Consider the following 20,718-nt stretch of genomic DNA (forward strand, 5'->3'; position numbering starts at 1 on the left):
AGCACATACATCTTTGCATATACACTGTAAATAGTTTTGTCTGACATGGTACTGTATGTTGATATGCTGTTATGCCTGTAGAGTGAGCATTAAAATGATTGTTCACCCAAAAAGGAAATTTACCCCATGATTTACTCATCCTCAAGCCATCCTAGCTGTATATGACTTTCTTCCTTCAATTGAAGTAAAAAAATGTCCTGGTTCTTCCAAGTTTTATAATGGCAGTGAATGGGTGTTGAGATTTTGAAGGCCAAAAAAGGGCTTCCATCCATCATGAAAAGTACTCCACGCGGCTCTGGGGTTAATAAGGCTTCTGAAGCGAATCAATGTGTTTGTGTAAGAAAAATATCCATATTCAAAACTTCATGAATCATAATCTCTTGAGAGAGTGGCACTCCAGCGGATGATGTAGGACGTAGGCGTAGCGTAAGCATCGGTGAGAAGTGACAGACGCAAAATACAAAACAAGGATTTGTAAAGAAAAATGTTGGAGGATTTCGATATAAGGCAAGAGGAGACTGGTGTAAACAAAACTTGGGTCTCGTGAGACTAGCATATTCTCACCGGAGCTTACGCTACGCCTACGTCATCCGCTGGAGCACCCTTCTCTCGTGAACGTGTGTACGATAGTTAGCGGAAGCTAGAGATTACAGTTTATCAAGTTTTAAACATGGGTATGTTTCTTACACAAATGCATCAGTTCACTTTAGGAGGCCTTTATTAAAGGAACACTCCACTTTTTTGGAAATAGGCTTATTTTGCAACTCCTCTAGAGTTAAACAGTTGAGTTTTACCGTTTTTGAATCCATTCAGCCGATCTCCGGGTCTGGCGGTAGCTGCCGTACCATGGGTGCAGCAGGCACAATGATATTACGCAGCGCATGAAAGTAGTCCCCAGCTATATCATAACTAGTTTCCTAGTCGGGAACTATTTTTAAGCGCTGCGTAATATCACTGCACCTGCTGCACCCATGGTACGGCAGCAAAGTTCCTTGATTATTACGCCGGAAGGAGAGTATAGTTCCTAACCATATCGGCCTAGAAAATCGCAACTTTTCATTTTCCGTCAGTCTTAGTACACGATGTAACTACAGAAGAGTCAAGCTTTAAATAGGAAAATTATTGAAACGCTTTGGTCATTTTTGATGACCAAATGCTAATGGTCTAAAAACGGTAAAACTCAACTGTTTAACTCTAGGGGAGTTGTAAAATGAGCCTATTTCCAGAAAAAGTGTAGTGTTCCCTTAACACCCTGGAGCCATGTAGAGTACTTTTCATGATGGATGGATGCACTTTTTTGGGCTTCAAAATCTCAACACTCATTCACTGCTATTTTAAAGCTTGGAAGAGCCAGGACATTTTCTAACTCCAATTGTATTTGTCTGAAAGAAGAAAGTCATATACACTGGCTTGAGGGTGAGCAAATCATGAGGTAATTTTCATTTTTGGGTGAACTATACCTTTAAAATACTGTATGTGTCTGGGCTGATCCGTGAAATGTTGAGTACGCAACACAATGGAAAAAAAGGAAACCAAATGCATGTTATTTTCCTGTTTTTAGTGCTTCTCAATTTGTTCTGCTGGCAGCTATGATGATATGATTTGAGAAAAAGGCTTAAAAGTCATATAAACACAGCAATCGGGTGATTTTAAATTATTAAAACATTTCAAGGCATTTGAAATGTGGAAAATCGAAGCTTTGCTAGATTGAGTTCGATCAGAATTTAACAGCGATATGAGAGTTTATGGGTTAAAACATGTCAAACACCTGCATTTGGCTGTTTGGAGTCAGTTGAATAAATTTAAATAAATAAAACGTTTACAGAATGTTTCTGTTTACAGAAAAATATTGCTGTAATAATATCTTCAGTTTCTGAAGTTCCTCAAGTACAGGAAATGGCCTGATGATATGTAGAGTTTTGCTCACACTGACGAGTTAAACTGCTTGTAAAGTCCTTACTAGTACTGCTAGTAAACGATGTTGATCCTTCCCGCTAAACTAGTTCAGTGTTCAGTTTCCAGATAAAAATCTATAGCTTGAATTCACAGTAAAATCATTTAAAAGCGTTTGACAATGGCATAAATATAAATGCGCTTAATTTTTGTTGCATCTTAAAAATTTAGTTAATTATCGGCAGCTCTATATATATTGTTTGATGTATATAAGTTGAAGTATATTCAACTTTATTTGCATACACGCTGAACACTCACATAAAGCGATATATACCATATAAATGTATATTATTGGCCAGGTCTTTAAATACAGTTGGATATATATATCAAACTTTATTCGCATACATACTGTACAGTACATACAGTGATTTATACTATATAGAAAATCTCTTCTGTTTTATTGTTTATATCGTCACAAAATGTAGTGGCTCTAATCTGATTAATTGCGACATGAAGATATTAAACTATTATAAACATTAACATCATTAATTTGTGTAAAGCTGCCTTGAAACAATGTACATGGTCAAAAGCGTTATGTAAATAAAATTGACTTAATAATTTAGGGTATTAATGTGAATATTAATATCTCGTTTGATCCTCATTTACTGTTTACTGCCGATTGAGAGTGTGTTTTTCATTGTGCATGATGTTTATTAATGTAAGTTTGATTAAACCATTGTTTTGGCCAAAACCATGTTGTAGATTAATGCTTTTTTTAATCACTTTTTAAACTTTTGAAATGGTGGATTGGGAAATCTTAGTCTGTGGTCCGAGGCGGTTTCCTGATTATGTCATGTGACTTCCTGCGTGTGAAAGGAAACATCTCATGCCTTCTCAGTGCAAAAGGTGAATGCTGCGAGCATGTATGTCTCTCTCATGCATCACAGTGTTTAAATAAGTAATCATTTTTAAACATATTCAGTTTTGTTGTTAATTTATTTACATTATGTATCCATTTTGGTGGCCGCATTTCATATACGTAAAGCATATTAAATGCAATTGAAATGATCTGATTTAATATTTTAAACAACTTTTGTGAAAATAAAATGTTCCATCATTAATCAGCGTCTAATGATTCTGGTTCTATGCAAACTATTGTTAATCTGAATGACATTTTTAAAATGAGAAATTTTGCCTTTAGGAAACTAGCTGTATATTTATTTTTTTAAATTAAATTTAATTGAATTTACATTTTTTAATGGTTTTAGTTTCGGTTTTCTAATAACCCCCTGCACCCAAGCACAGGTAGAAAAGAGTAATATCTGTTGCATGGAGTCATAAATAATTATTGCTGCTGTTGCATCTTCATCATCTTCCTCCTTCAGTGTGACTTTACCACATCCAGATGGCTAATGATTAACACACACAGAATAACGTCCTGCTGTTATCTGCACGGCTGTAAACGGACTTTCATGAGAAAATGGGAAAGGAAATAAAGTCCTGTCGGGATATTTAGAGGAATTCATTCACTTGACCAGATGAGCATTTTATTTTCTGAAACTCTTTTTTTATTCTCCTGTTTTCAGTGTGCTTTTTCACGCTCATCGAGAAAAGTGTGAAACAAGATAGTAATCTGTGTATTTGATGGACGAGATGCTACACTAATAAGCTGAATATGCTAACAGCAGGAAACGAAAGTGCTGATCTATTTTTAAAGCGTGAGCCGTACAGAAGCAGTTATGTGGATGTCCTGCACACTGACTGTTTTTTTTTCTCTGTTTTATTTAAAAACCCAGACATCTGTTTGCACGTCTGTCAGCTGTGTCAGCTTAAAGGGATGGTTCACCTAAAAATAAACAATCTGTCATAAGTTTCTTACCATTTGCAGTATTATTTTGGTAAATATCTTACTCAAATGCTCTTGAAACTGAATACTTTCACATTACTCGATTATGGTTCTGTGGCAAAATTACTTTTATTCCTTAATATATTAACTTTTTTGAACTCCCCCCAAATTTTACTTTCACTTAAAACAGCCAATGAAATGTATTTCTGTGTAAAATATAACATTATTGATTGCATGACCAAAACAGTTGAAACACTCTTCAAAATATCTAGTTTGTATTTCACAGAAGAATAATATAATTATTTTGTGTTGTCGGAGGCAAAAATCCCACTTTTACGCTGGCCGAGAAAGCTCAGCGTGCTGGAACTTCAGAAAACACATGCAAAAAGCACCAGCAAATTAAGAAAATCTCTTGATCGGTTTAATGGCACATGTGCTGCAAAAGCTCACAACACAAACAAATAAAGAAACGTGCAAGTAGCACAGACCACAACAAAATTACACCAGCAAAAACATTTTTTTTTATTTTTTTATTTTATTTTTGGTGTATTGATTGCAATTTGTATAACCACAGTGGTACAATTACCATGGTTAAACTATGGTTAGTGTAGTAAATCCATGGTTAATTTGTGCATACCATGGTTTAACTATAGTACAATTTTAATACCATTTTTTTACCATTTTTATTTATTTTCTATATAATAAATGTATTTATTAATTAAATACTTTTAGTAGTAAAACCATAGGCTATGGTTAATTTTTGTAAGGAAGTTATAAAAGTTATCCAGCTTATAACCTTTCACAGTTACAGAATTGTGTATTTCTTCAGCTTATTTAGGCTAATAATAATTATTTAGGCTAAAGAAACAAACAAAAAAGCTGTAAGGAATCGTATGAGCAGGATGTTAAAATAAAAATCTCACCCTATCAAACACTGATAAATATGTCCCAGCCATGTTCGTCACTTTGCGGTTCCCTTTAACATTTTTGAGGTGGTCTTTGCAGAGCTTTTCATTTGCAGGTGTTTTCTTCATTTGCAGGTGTTTTCTTCATTTGCAGGTGTTTTTTCATTTGCAGCACATTGAGCTCTCTCGGCCACTTTTATTATCCCATATTATTTCCTTTAAAAACTTCAACAAATTTTAATTTTAATTAAAACAAATATAATAGGACAATATTGAATTTGTTTTTACATCACATCAGCTTTTGACCAAAAACAGCTTTTTTGTTCCAAACCTGTAGAACTTTTTTTTCTGTGAAAATTTACATTCGTATTGTAGATCATTTAGACCCATTGACTTTCATTGTATGAAAAAATATATGGTTTTTATATATATCATATCTCATTTGTGTTCCACAGAAGAACAATAATATTATTTTGTATTATTTTGTTGAATATCTTACTTAAACACAACTGAAGACTAAGTACCTGAATATGATTGTCCAAAGCAAAATCACACTTGTATTATTCCATATTCCAATTATACTTTTGTGAGCTCCTCAAAATTTTACTTTCACTTAAAACTGCCTGTAAACTTTGTATAAAATATAACTGGACATTATTGAATTAAAGTAATTTATCCTTACATCACAACAGTTTTTGACCTCTCAGTGCTTTTTTTTTCTTTGTATGAACAAAAACAACTGAAATATTCTTATTTGTATTCCACGGAAGGAAAAATAATACTATTATTTTGTTTTTGAATATCTTACCTAAAACTGAAGGCTAACTTAGTACTCAATTATGTTTCGGAGGCAAAATCACACTTTTATTATTCCTTATTTCTTTAAATTTTCTGAGCTTCCTCAAATTTTACTTTGACTTAAAACAGCCAATGAAATACATTTCAGTGTAAAATATAATAGGATGTAATTAAATTACAGTAAAGCGGTTTTGTTTATACTGTAAGTATTGCTGAAGATTGAACTATATTTGACTGAAGTGTGATTTTTGACACACATTTTGACCCGGTCCTCAAACTCAAAACGCCTCAAATGCGTTCCTTCAGATGAGGGTCAATGGTGACATTGTGAAACCGATCAAACATTAACAGTTCAAACGCGTGATCTTGAAGGCCATGAGATGAATGTTACTGGCATCAGGTCTTTATTGGCTCTTTAATTGGCATGAATCATCTGACCGAACTGCACAAACAGGCTCCACCTGTCCCATGCGATGACGTCCATGCGGCCCACAGCTTCTGCTCGAACTCTGGTTTCTCTGTCAATGATTGACCGTGCTGAACTCACCACTTCAGCTTCTGTTTTTATCAATAAGCTGTGTTTGTTTCCTTGTGTTATCAAGACTTATGATCCACACGGCTCATTGTGATCGGTAAACACTCACACGCCAACTGGTTTCCACCCTCTCAAAGTACAGCGTGATTTAGAGATGGTCGTTGTGTGATTTAGTTAAATCTGATCAACATGTCAAGGTCTTTTTTTTTGTTTTAAATTTGAAAAATAGGAACAATGAGGGTTTTTTCCAAATAATAATAAAAAAACAAGGTAACACTTTTATTAAAGCCTTTAAATGTAATACATTATAAAATTATTTTAATGCATTAATTATGGCTTGTAATGCAGCTTGTAATGCATTGTATGATCCTATGAAAAATTGTAAACACCATAGTAATGCATTATAACGCTAATCTAATCATAGCTAGATCTTTAGAAAGTATAATGCATAAAACACATGATAAACAAGGAGTCTGCAAATATTATAATGCGTTTCAATTTTGGTTATAATTACTTGTGAAATGATATAATGCATTAAATTGTAAAATATATATACCCTTATAATGCATTATATATGAAAGCTTCAGGTGTTGCCAAATTCTGTAGTATGCAAAAATATTTTAATATAAATATATAAACTGTGAACTAAGTATTCATACACCATTATTATAACATTTATGCTGACAAAAAAAGGCATTTAAAATATTTTATTAAAAAAAATTCCTACAATAATGAGAATCGTCACTGAGAATAATGGCAATTACAAAAAAAACTCAAAAGTAATAATTCTCATTACAATAAAGGGAATTTAGAGGAAAATGTACTTAATTGTTGTGAAAATGAGGAATGAAAAAAACATGTTTTTTTGTTTGTTTTTTGAGATTCTGAATGTCAGCAATTTTACATTCTCCTCAAATATTATCTTTGTTTTAAAATGATGCTCTTTTTTACAAATGAACGATTACGCAGAGGCACCAGTTGACTCCATTTAAAAATAGAAGTAATTTTTCCATTATCCAGTAGGTGTAAAATATTTTACATAGTAAAGCAAAGCAGTAGTGATACAAATATAGTCATCAAATCATCATCAGTAGTTTGTGAGGTCATATCAAAAGCAGTATAGAAATTTAGAAAGCATTATTCAACATACTCTGAGATCATCATTTTTTACAAAAACTGAAATACTGTGCGCGTTATTCACAATAAAACGTGTTTGCATGCCATTCGTGTAGTGCAATATGAACGCTCCAGTGTCACTGAAACCGTGTAAACATGTACTGTTTATCCTTCTGTTTGGAAGAGTTTTCAGTATTCCTCTTTGATGCTGGTCGATATATCGTCTGTCATCAAGCCGTTATTGGTGCTGCTGACCATGGCGGTGTTTGCACTGATCGGTGTGCACGTGGAGCTCTGCTGAGCCTGCTGGAGTCGTTTCTTGTTAATTTTCCTTTCTTTGGCTCGTCTGTTTTGAAACCAGATCTTCACCTGTGAACCACAGAGTCAAAATGATTTGTCTGATTGAACAAACGCTTCTAGCTGTACCACATCCTGAAGTGAAGAAGTGAAGTGAAGTGACATACTGCCAAGTATGGTGACCCATACTCGGAATTCGTGCTCTGCATTTAACCCATCCAACGTGCACACACACACAGCAGTGAACACACACACACACAGCAGTGAACACACACACACACAGCAGTGAACAAACACACACCGTGAACACACACCCGGAGCAGTGGGCAGCCATTTATGTTGCGGTGCCCGGGGAGCAGTTGGGGGTTCGGTGCCTTGCTCAAGGGCACCTCAGTCGTGGTATTGAGGGCGAAGAGAGCGCTGGACATTCACTCCCCCCACCTACAATCCCTGCCGGCCCGAGACTCGAACCCACAACCCTTGGATTACGAGTCCGACTCTCTAACCATTAGGCCACGACTTCCCCATCCTGTGTCTCATACATAAAATTTACATATGCGAATGAATGTGCCAGTGAATTTTAATGATGCTGAAATTTCAGCTTTGCATTCTGAGCTATTTTTGCAATAATTTGTTGCAACTGGTTGCAATTGTGTGTGTATAGTATATATTGTATATATATACTGTATATTTATATAGATAGTAAATTATTTTTTTCCACTTTTTTTGCATTACAGTTATGAGAATTTGGATGAAGCACTTAATTGGCAAACAATCTAAACAATCTTTATTATCCTAAAAAAAATTAATTTTCTTTAGGTGTTGTGGTTTGTAATATATTGCATCTAATTCTGTATAGGGACATCACGTCCTTTTACAAGAAACTCAGTTATAATTAGACTAACCTCACAGCATGAACTCACAGGTTAGTTTAACTTTCTCTTTCCATGCTCCGTCGACCTACCTGGCGTTCTGATAGGCTCAGGGCCATCGCGAGCTCCGCCTTCCGTCTGATGGTGATGTAGCGGCTGAAATGAAATTCCTTCTCCAGCTCCAGGCGCTGGACGTCACTGTAAACCACTCTGTATTTGTCCTTCGTCCGGGTCTTTCCTCCTGCTATCAAAACAGGGATATTTTCCATTTCCATATTGGTTACTGAAGAAGGCTTTATAAAATCTTCTTTTTTTTTTTTTTTTAGATATTACTGGGCCTGATTTCAATTTGTGTGTCAGATTCCAGTCACTGAATTTAGTGTAAGGCAAAACAACATAGGCCATTAGGGTAAAAGAATTGAATACAATAAGAATTGCAAGCATTTTTGTTGTGTTATGTTTAAATGTGCAAATTAGACATTATCTAAATAAATATGCAAAATGTCCAAACATTTGCAGAAAAGAAATGGATAAAGCCAAAACTGTTGCTTTACTTTGTGGACATATTAGAGTTAGGTTATAGGTTTTTGTAGATGGAATTCTGCCTTTTATCAATCCATTAATAAGAAAATACTGTCAGAGTGAAAAACTACATATTTACCATGTTTTTAGGAATAAAATGTTACAACCCGAATTCCGGAAATGTTGGGACATTTTTAAAATTTTAATAAACTGAAAACTAAAAGACTTTCAAGCCACATGAGCCAACATTTTATTCACAATAGAACATAGAGAACATAACAAATGTTTAAAATTAGAAACTTTACAATTTTATGCACAAAATTAGCTCATTTCAAATTTGATGCCTGCTACAGGTCTCAAAATAGTTGGGATGGGGGCATGTTTACCATGGTGTAGCATCTCCTCTTCTTTTCAAAACAGTTTGAAGAGGTTATGAGTTTTGGTGTTGGAATTTGGTCCCATTCTTGCCTATAGGTTTCCAGCTGCTGGAGAGTTCGTGGTCGTCTTTGACGTATTTTTCATTTAATGATGCGCCAAATGTTCTCTATAGGTAAAAGATCTGGACTGCAGGCAGGGCAATTCAGCACCCGGACTCTTCTACTATGAAGCCATGCTGTTGTAATAGCTGCAGTATGTGGTTTTGCATTGTCCTGCTGAAATACCCGTCATCTGGAGGGGAGCATATGTTGCTCTAAAAACTTTATATACCTTTCAGCATTCACAGTGCCTTTCAAAACATGTAAGCTGCCCATACTGTATGAATTTATGCACCCCCATACCATCAGAGATGCTGGCTTTTGAACTGAACGCTGATAACACGCTGGAAGGTCTCCCTCCTCTTTAGCCCAGAGGACACAGTGTCTGTGATTTCCAACAAGAATGTCAAATTTGGACTGATGAGATTTGGAAAGTCTTTGCAATTTGACGTTGAGGAATGTTGTTTTTAAAGCATTCCACAATCTTTTAACGCACTCTTTCACAGATTGGAGAGTCTCTGCCCATCTTTACTTCTGAGAGACTCTGACTCTCTAAGACATCCCTTTTATAGCTAGACCTGATGTCAATTAATTTAATTAGTCGCTAGATGTTCTCCCAGCTGAATCTTTTCAAAAAATGTCTTGCTTTTTCAGCCCTTTGTTGCCCCTGTGCCAACTTTTTTGAGACCTGTAGCAGGCATCAAATTTGAAATGAGCTCATTTAGTGGATAAAAGTGTAAAATTTCTCCGTTTAAACATTTGTTATATTCTCTATGTTCTATTGTGAATAAAATATTGGCTCATGTGATTTGAAAGTCTTTTATTTTTCATTTTATTAAAATTTAAAAAAAGTCCCAGCGTTTCCAGAATTCGGGTTGTATATAAACCAGGGTGACTGATATATCAATAAACCCCTCAGTAAAAATCTTTAGAATATAGATATTAATAAAACTGTTAAGTTCGGTCTATGTAAGTACTGCTGAAGTGGAGAAAAAAACTCTTTAAAAATATGTATTGTAATTTAAATTTACAGATGCAAATACATAAAGTGCAATAATAAAATCGGGCAAATTAACAAACCCCTCAGTAAAAATATTCAGAATGTAGACAGGAATAAAACTGTTAAGTTTGGTTTTGGTAAGTGCTGCTGAAGTGGAGAAAGAAACTCATTTTGAGAAAACAGCCTTAAAAATATGTATTGTAATTTAAATATACAGATGCAAATAGATAAAGTGCAATAATAAAATCAAGCGAATTATATATTATCAAACCCCTCAGTAAAAACCTTCAGAATATAGATAGGAAAACTGTTTATTTTGTCAATGTAAGTGCTGCTGAAGTGGAGAAAAAACTCTTTAAAAATATGTATTGTAATTTAAATTTACAGATGCAAATACATAAAGTGCTATAACAAAATCATGCAAATTAACAAACCCTTCAGTAAAAATGTTCAGAATATAGATAGGAATAAACCTGCTAAGTTTGGTGTGTGCAAGTTCTGCTGAAGTGGAGAAAATACTACGGTGGCCGAGAGAGCTCAGCGAGCTGCAACTTCAGAAAACACATGCGAATAGAAAAAGCACCAGCAAATCAAGAAAACATCATCAATTTGACAGCAGATGCTGCAAATGCTCACAACACAAACAAATAAAGAATTTTATTTGCAGCACATTTCTTTTTTTGGTTGTGTTGTGAGCATTTCCAGCGCGAGTGTTGTAAAATTTTCGAAGTTGTTTTCTTAATTTGCAGGTGTTTTTTCTATTTGCAGTGCGCTTCTTTATTTGGTTGTGTTGTGAGCATTTGCAGCGCGAGTGTTGTAAAATTTACGAAGTTGTTTTCTTAATTTGTAGGTGTTTTTTTTCTATTTGCAGCGCGCTGAGCTCTCTTGGCCACCGTAAAATACTCACAGATGATACATATTGTAATTGAAATCTACAGACGCAAATAGATAATGTATAATAAAATAAACACTTAAATGTGTATTTTGGATTTTATTTTTACTGGTCTGAAGCAACACTTTATGAAAAGCCAAACATCCCAAAATCTGCCATGAAAAAAAAAAACTTTTCCCTGTAGTGTCTTGCATTTAAAGATTACGCTATTTATTTGTGTATGAATGTCTCCAATAAGACAAAAACTTCAATGTGCACAAAGAGCAATATTTAAATGTTCAAAAATGCTTAAAACAATTCCCATGACCTTTAATAAGCTGCAGTCCCCTGATATTTTCAGCTTTTGCACAACATTTGAGTTCTTGGATTTTAGTTAGTTAAGGTTTGTGCAGCTTGGACTTCAAATCCCATCTAAATCATCAATCCACTGATCAAAGACGTGATGATTCATTGATTTTTTCAGTAAAAAAGGGCACTTACACACTTGAGCAAAGAGAAAAGAAATAGTAATATGTTTTTGAAGTGTTTGGCTGTCAGAAAGGAAGGGCAGCACCTAAGATCTGATCTCATTTCCTGTTTTGATAATATGACACCATCCAGAACAGGTGTCGTGCTAAAATTAACATGACTATTCCTCTACAGAGGCTGATGGAGAATATCGGTGAGGTAAACTACGTTCATATCCCTCTCACACTTTTAGTTTGTCTTGAGATGTTCTCTTTGTCTGATGTTAGCATTAACCATGTTAAGCACACAGTCTTATCTTAACCCCGCTGAATGAAACTCAGAATCTTAAATCAATTAAAATGTGATGATTGCATTACATTAGAAAGTAAGAAAGCAATTCGTCGTGGCCTAATGGAGGCAGACAGCGCTCTCTCTCCATCCTCAATACCACGACTGAGGTTCCCTTGAGCAAGGCACCGAACCCCCAACTGCTCCCCGGGCGCCGCAGCATAAATGGCTGCCCACTGCTCCGGGTGTATGTTCACGGTGTGTGTGTGTTTACTGCTGTGTGTGTGTGTTCACTGCTGTGTGTGTGCACTTTGGATGGGTTAAATGCAGAGCACGAATTCCGAGTATGGGTCACCATACTTGGCCGTATTTCACGTCACTTTCACTTTCAATTGTCTGAATCTGCTCAGCCACTGCAGGAGCTTTTCTTAGATTTCACTTCACTATCACTTTACTTTTCCAAGCCTTTCTTTGCGATGACGTTTAAGCTAAAGCAGACATTTAGTGAGTGAATTAAGTGTTCAAATATGATATTCCGATATTCCAAATATGATAAAAATATTCTGTCTTTTTACTTTTAAAACATATTTAATGTTGTGGCACAGACACATAATATTCACTTGTTCAAAATAATTTTTCAATATATATATATATATATAGAGTAAATTCTTGCATTTTAATTTCACATCAATAATCAAACAGAAAAAATAAACTCTAAAAATGTATGTAAAAGTATAAGAATATGGAGAAAAATGTCAAACAGTAAAACAATGCAAATAATAATAATGGTCCCTAAATTTAGTTTAGGGTCAACTAACTCCTTGCACATGTACCGTATTTGTGAAGCATTCGTATAGGTTTTATTTTTTATCTTCTATTTTTTTAGTTTGTATAGGGTAAATATATATATAATATATATATATAGTATACTTATAGTTAAATCTGTCAGTAGGTTAGTTGTGTATAGGTTTATAGTGTTTTTTACTTCATTGTTGTATGTCTGTATTTATGTAGCACCGTGGTCCTGCGAGGCACGACATTTCGTCCAACTGTATATCCCCACATGTAGCGGAATGACAATAAAGCTCAACTTGAACTTGATCTATCTATCTATCTATCTATCTATCTATCTATCTATCTATCTATCTATCTATCTATCTATCTATCTATCTATCTATCTGTCTATCTGTCTGTCTGTCTGTCTGTCTGTCTGTCTGTCTGTCTGTCTGTCTGTCTGTCTGTCTATCTGTCTGTCTGTCGCAATATTTCACTTTGATTTTTAACTAAATTAATGCACTAAAATCAAGTATCTACCATGGAATAAAAAAGTAAAATTAATCCTGACTTTCTATCTCACAATTCAGATTTTTATTCTCAAAATTGTGTTTATATCTTGCATTTTTTTATTTTATTTTGTGGCTTTTTGTTTTATTCTTTATCTAATAATTAATATTTATATAGATATTAGATTAAAAATAGTAACTAATAAAAAGGTCAAAACTGCACAATAAAATGAACTAAAACTAACTGATATTGAAATGAAAATGGAAAATTCAAAAATAAAAACTTTTACCATGTAAATAATACAAAAACTATAATAGTGTTACTAAAACTTTAACTGAAATTAAAATGAAAAATACAAAAATATTAATAAAAAAATTGAAATGAAAAAAAAAATTCAAATGAAAAAAAAAGCCTATAACAGCATCTCAGTGATACTAAAATAACTCTGAAGCACAGACATTGTCTAGACTATCTGTCTTGAAGACCCTAGAATGCAATATTCATAGACTGAAACTCTTTCTCAACAGTTCTCTTCCCTTTTCTTCAGCAGCTTTGGCTGACGTGTGTAAACACACACACTCTCTCACACACACACACACACACACACACGCACACACACACGCACACACACACACACACACACACACACACACACACACACACACACACACACACACACACAGAGTCTCTTCCCCTTATCAGTGCGCTCCAGTCCACACAGCAGGGTGTGGCGCTGGCTCAGACTCGCTGGCCTCTACTACTATTAGCTTTTCACAAAATCTTTCACTTGGTTCGACTCTCAAGACGCCTTGTGTTTAGACATGAGGATTAATAATCGAGCGGCTAACATTAGGTAACACCTTCATACACTGTTTCATCCGGTGTCACACACGGCTGACTCACTGTGTCTCTGTGTGATGGCGCCCTCGTTTATCTCTTTCCTCAAACGAACATATACGTCTGTGACATTACTAATGCATAATGAGTGGTAAAAGTTCAGCGATTGCAGAACCGCCTTCTTGAACTAACAGAAGTTTGTGTTAAGTGGGCGTCAAAAGTGTAGTTAGTTGAGTAGTTCGGTTTTAAATGGGTTTTAAATGGATAACTGATTTTTACTGTAGGTTTATCTCTTCAAACCGGTTCTGAGAAGGCCAAAAATTAAACTTGGATATGTGTGCACTCAGTAAATCAAGGTTTACAGTGTTTAACCTCATTATACGCACACACAAATCATCGCCATCATATGATGGGCTGTAATAAACACAGCATAAAGAGATAAAGACAGAAGCATGTATCAGCAGAAGCCAGTCCAAACCTTAGTGTACTGCCTAACTAGACTGCATTTTACAGCATCACAGCTCAGTGTTATTTTGAGATATTGTGGTTTTTATTAATATTTTGAATTAGTTTTTAATTATATTTTTATTTTTTATTCGTCGGTTACTCCAATATCCAGAAACATAGAGATACAGTCTCAAACATACATTAGGAGGAAAAGGGAGGAAATAAAATACACATTCCAAACATGACAAGCAGGAAAGTAATTACATTCAGTAGAATAAGGAATCAGCTGAGGTTATTAACATAATGCCAAAGAGGTGACCAAATCTTCCAAAAGTCATTAGACTTTTGATGCATGTCATAAGTAAACTTCTCGAGTGGAAGTAATACAGATATTTGAGACATCCACATTTTGAAAGAAGGTACCTGAGAGGATGACCACAGTAACTATATGCATTTCTTTGCCAAATAGACCAAAATAAAAAACAAGTGTTTAGCATGAGAATCAAATATTGTGAATTAGTTTTTATTTTAATATTTTTTACAAGTTCTTTAGTTTCTGTTTTTATAATGTGTATATAGTTTACATATTAGAAATGCCTTTGCATCTAACATAAATAAAATACATTCAAGTTTTCTTTAAGATTTTATTTTTATTTTAATATTTTAAATGAGTTTTTTTCTGTTGTCATTTTAATTTTCATTAAATCTTTTGCAAATGTGTTGCTCTTTTAGTTAGTTTTTAATGTGCATATAGTTTTTATTATTTTTATCTCCATTTTAGTTTTTGTTATTTTAGTTTGTCAAATTAAAATAAATGAAAACCAGAAAAGTAGCTGATATAAAATAAGTTTAATATTTTATTTAATTTATTCATTATTTATTTTATTTTTTTATTTAACATTTATTCTAATTCAAGTAACAAACATTTTTAAGGTTTTAACTTTAGTTAAAATTAAAAAAGCTTAGAATTTTTAAATTAAATATATATATATGTATATATTTCAGTTAATGATTATTTTATTACTAATGAAAAAGTTTGTATGATTTTATTTTTAGTAAACATAACAGTAAACACATAATAACCCAGTCATAGCCTATTCCAAATCTGTGTGTGTTTATAATCATAAATGCATTCATAAGTATTTAATTTTAATTACAATTAAGTATTTTACTTATATCTGTTATGTATTTTATACTTTTTAGAGTAATGCATAATTTAATTATCAACATCAAACTCTAATCATATTCATTTTTTCCAGATCAGTCACTTATGGGGTTCTAATTCAGTTGCTCACTCAGAAGACAGCTAACTGTTTAGACAGTATGCAGCTCACTACATTTTGGAAATTACAGTGCAGAGAGAGAGAGCTGAAGTAAATGTGCTCATTTTTAATTGTCTCCAGTGGTACATGTGGCTGTTATTAACTAATGGATCAAAATAAAGTCAAAATAAAGTGTAAATGTCTCTATTATCATTAACTAATGGATCAAAATAAAGTTAAATATAAAACATTCATCACAAACATTGGTTGTATGTCACTGTTCTCCAGTAGGGGGCAGCAGTGGATTGCATTTAGAAGAGTGAAAATGACTCATTTATAGAATAAAGCTAATAATGTAAATAAATCATGTATTTTCTCATGCATGCATTCTTTCAGGGTAAGGTTTGGATCTGGGTTAGTCTGTTGTCATTATAATTATCTCTATATAAAAACAAAAGATATGTTACTAGAGATAAGTAGGCCATTCAGATAAGTTAGGTGAGCCAGGAACATGTGTGTTTCTAAAGCGTTTCATATTTTCAGCAGCATTTCCTGAACATTCTCATCTATATTTGTTTTAGTCACATGATCCATATTCGCTGCTCATGTGATGATATCAGAACGTTTGAACAGTCAAACACGATGACCGCATTTGCATCTTGACCAACTTTGTTAGACAACAGTCCTTTGAGAGCTGAAGACTAAACTAATGAGCTACAGTTCCTCCTTTTGTACTGTTTAAGAAATATGACCAGTTATTTTTGAAGAAATATAAATCTGATAAGTTTGAATTGAATCGAATCAAATTGCTCAATGTCAACTATACAATAGTAACAAATCCAGAGCATTAAAAAGATCAAACGACAAATTTACCGGACACTAAAAAGCTTTTGAAACTAAATCTCCACGTTTTCCAAAGGTCTGTTTCTGTCTGAGCTTTATAACTTCACCGCCCTGACTGTGTGTGACATATTTACACAAATATTCCCCGAAGAGATTAGTTTATCACTCTGTAAACTATTAGCCATAATGCACTTCCGATAAGGCCGCAAGCATCCATTATTGGCTGTTGAGCTACATGCTCCTTCAGATCTCCAGATGGTGGAGATCATCAAAGATCAAACAGATGAATTCTGCTGGTATTTTGATCTTTCTGCTGTAACGACTAATTCATAAAAGGATCTGTGTGTAGATCAGATGTGACTGTAGCTCACAAAAAGCAGAATACTTCCTCAATAGAAACAGTTACAATACCTAGAAATGTTTTTCAAGCAAAACTTTCACTTTCTGCACTCTTGAAAAGGTTTTTGAATGCTATCAGGTGATTTACACTGGGCAGATATATACCATGGTACTGTATGATTTCCGTATTGATACACCACGGCCTTTAGGTGGTAAATCAATGGTTTTGCATCTTCAAAAGCCAATTGGTATATTGTAACACTGTATTCTTTAACAAATCATATAATCGTATGGTACAAGTTGAAAAAACATGATACATGTCCAAAATTGTATTTACAATAGCACTGTGCACAAAAACGATGCACTGCTATTGTATATTTCCATGACATCACATGGAATATGTCCAAAAAACATGGTGTTATCAATGGTATTGTCTTAAAACACTGTACTACTATGGTATATTGGATAAAAGCATCAAGTGCATGGTGCAGGTCTAAAAAAAACCCCTCAATGTTATTACCATGATGCGTGTCCAAATAATATGGCATTACCATAGTACTTTTTGATCGTGTGGAGTGAACGAGTGTGCTGTGAGTTAACAGAGGCTCAGGAGAGGTGCTGATGTCTCACCCATGTTCGCGGGAGGCGCGGCGCGTCTCATCCAGTCCGGCGGCTCCTCTCTCTCCACCGGCGCGCTCTGAGCGCTGCTCAGCAGCCCCTGCTCCACCGGCGGAATGCCGCTGACCTCCGCGCCATTCACTGGGAGCGGGTGACCCGTCCCGTAGCTGTAGAGCGGCGGCCAGTCGTCGCGAGAGCCGGGGGCGAAGCCGGGACTCCATGCGCCGCCGGCGTGGTGCAGGTCGCCCCCGAGCGCCGGAGCCGCGGGGTACCCGCTGTAGTCCGCGTACGGCCCGGGCGGGTACATGTTCAGGTGCGGCTGGCTGAGGTTCAGGTGTCTCGCGGGGTTGCCGTACATGGCCGCGTCCAGCAGGAAGCTCACGGACATTTTCCTCGCGAGTTGAAAGTTTTACTTTAACTGAACTTCACCTTACCTGAGCGCTTACGGGCGCGCGTTTGTTTGCCCAACGTTGACGTCACGCCCGGGACACCCACCTGAGCTGATTTATGACACGCGCACAGGTGCGCGATCAGCCATCTTCATCTTAGGCGACGCGACATTATAATAAAGAACGAAAGTTACAACAAAACATTGAATAAAAGGTCAAAATTTGAGTTTCGTATGATGAAGACCACGATGAAGATGCTAGGTGATGAAGATCATTATAATGACAATGGTAGGTTAGAGAGGGGGAGACAATTGTCACTGTCACTAAAACTATGATAGCTTTTCTGAACACATTTAACTTTTGTTTCACAGAAGAAGAAGAAAAGCACAGTCCTTTAGGGGGGCGTTTTCCCCATTCTACCTTCTGTCAGGGTTTAAAATGATGATGTGGTGTTGGTTGTTGTTGTTTTTCTGGAGCCAGGGCGGTGCTCGTGGCTCTTTACATCAGAAAGCGCTCGTGCATTTCAAAGAGTCTCGCGCGCCGCACATCAAAGAGCCGCAATAAAAGCGACAAATGAGCGCCACTGTAAATCAAGACCTCTGTATTCAAATGATGCCACGCGGCTTCTGCTTCCTCTGACAGACGTGTCCCGCGCTTCACACTAACACTTACATCCACTGCCTTGTGTCAGTCAGCACGATTTATTATCATGCTCTTGTTATCTGCACTCTCTATTGATTTTATTGGTTATATTACAATAGCTATCATTATTTACAGTATTGCATTGATTATATACTATACACATTTATTATACCTGGATTATTATATATAGCCTAAAATTAGTGATGGTGTTAAATCTAATTAGGCTACTGTTCTGTTTAATGCTGTTCTTCTTGTCACACTAAATATAAAGCATAATGATTATTAAATAATTCATATAGTTTTGAGTTTTTAATTGTAACCTACTCTTATTAGGATGTGAAGATGAGCTCACACGTACATGCATTACATACACACGTTTTGTTCATTTCAGTGTAAAAACAGTCAATTATACTGCATGTACTAATGGACACGCTGGTATTCATATTATGGGGGCATTCCACAGACGTAATGGTTTTTATACAGTACAAACTGCATTTTCTGTCTCCTAACCCTAAACCTACATCTAAATTTTCAGCATTTTTAGATTTTCCAAAAAAAAATATATATATTCTGAATTATTATTAAATGATTTCCTCACGGGGACCAAAAATAAATAAAAAAAATGTACTGGTATTACTATCCTTGGGGGGACATTTAGTCCCCATAATATAGGAAATGCAAGGTAAACACGCACACACACACACACACACGTTTTATGGGGACCCTCCATAGGCCTGGTTTCTGTACTGTACAAACTGTATTTTCTATCCTGCTACATTAAACCTACCCCTCACACAAAACTTTCTGCATTTTTACATTTTTAATAAAACATTGTTTAGTATGTTCTAAAGCTACTTAAATGATAAGGACTATACCAGTGTAATACCCATGTCATTATACATGTATGTGTCCTTTATTTACTTTTTTCTACTGTCTTTAACACTTGAATCAGATGCTAATTTTAACAATTATTTATTTATATTTTTATGATATAAGCTGAGATGTAACCATAACTGTTTAAATATCTAAAGTTTGTCCTCTAGGGAGCAGTAATCAACTGTCAGACATTCACTTAAGGAATTTGCCATTTTTGCTCATTACCACAGACAGTCACTTCCCAGTTATTCTCAGGACAGAAGCGTTATCATAAAATGACACTAAAATATGACTGACCCTCGACAGAGCCTGATGATGAGCAGGAACTTTTCCCAGTTTAATTATAAAATTATTATATATTGTTATTTAAAATTCCATGAATACTATGTGATTTGTGACATTCATTAATGATAGGCTACATAAAATACTTTTACACTGACGTGAACAAATAATACTAACAAAAATAGTGCATATATCATGAGCTCTGTATTTCAGAGAAAACGCTCAATATTTGTATCTTTTCAAAAAAAAAATTTTTTTATACTACAGCACAATTAAATTTAGCCAGAATGTTATTCTAAAGTGGTTACAAGAATTTATTAATATGTTTTTATCCTAAAATCTTAATGTTAAATAAAAAATGTGTGTATATAATACATACTGTGTGTATATATTAGTGCTGTCAATCGATTTAAAAATAACTAATTAATCACACATTTTTTTCTAAAATGTATTATTACTTTTTATCTTTTTCGCACATAAATGGTCAAATGAAATGCAATAAAATAAATGTAAATTTAACATTATATCACTTGCTCGCCAATGGATACTGGAAAAAGCTATATTATGGATTTTGGACTCATATTTTAGCCAGATGCAATGACTTGAATTTAAAAACTTCTTAATTAAGGCGTTGTTCTTACAAGCATGCAGCTTTTGGCTTAACAAGATGTTAACTGATGGACTGGAGTGGTGTGAACTACTTGTGGCTTAATGTGATGTTTTATCAGCTGTTTGGACTCTCATTCTGATGGCACCCATTCACTGCAGAATGAAGAAGCAAACTCATCTACATCTTGGATGGCCTGAGGGTGAGGACATTTTCATCAAATGTTCGTTTTTAGGTGAACTATTCGTTTAAGCTGTGTCAAACGCTCTCCCATGCATATCATTTGTCATTCTCTCTCTCACACACATACAGAGATGCACACATATTCTTCCTCTCAACCACTTAAAAAAAGCATTCTCAAGTGTACAAACTCACACAAAAGTTGATCATTGCGTAGTGTTTGGG

At 34.9% G+C, this 20,718-nt stretch overlaps 1 protein-coding gene across 1 annotated transcript; it reads right to left on the bottom strand.

Moving 5' to 3' along the window:
• Nucleotides 1-7,282: 7,282 nt before the first annotated feature.
• cdx1a (caudal type homeobox 1a) lies at nucleotides 7,283-17,905 on the bottom strand (the record flags this gene model as incomplete). Its single annotated transcript, XM_079438457.1, has 3 exons — nucleotides 7,283-7,462; nucleotides 8,355-8,503; nucleotides 17,530-17,905. 3 exons carry the CDS (start codon nucleotides 17,903-17,905, stop codon nucleotides 7,283-7,285), a joined length of 705 nt encoding a protein of 234 aa, XP_079294583.1.
• Nucleotides 17,906-20,718: the final 2,813 nt, after the last annotated feature.

This window comes from Barbus barbus (assembly GCF_936440315.1).
Source record: "Barbus barbus genome assembly, chromosome: 17".
Taxonomy (NCBI): domain Eukaryota; kingdom Metazoa; phylum Chordata; class Actinopteri; order Cypriniformes; family Cyprinidae; genus Barbus; species Barbus barbus.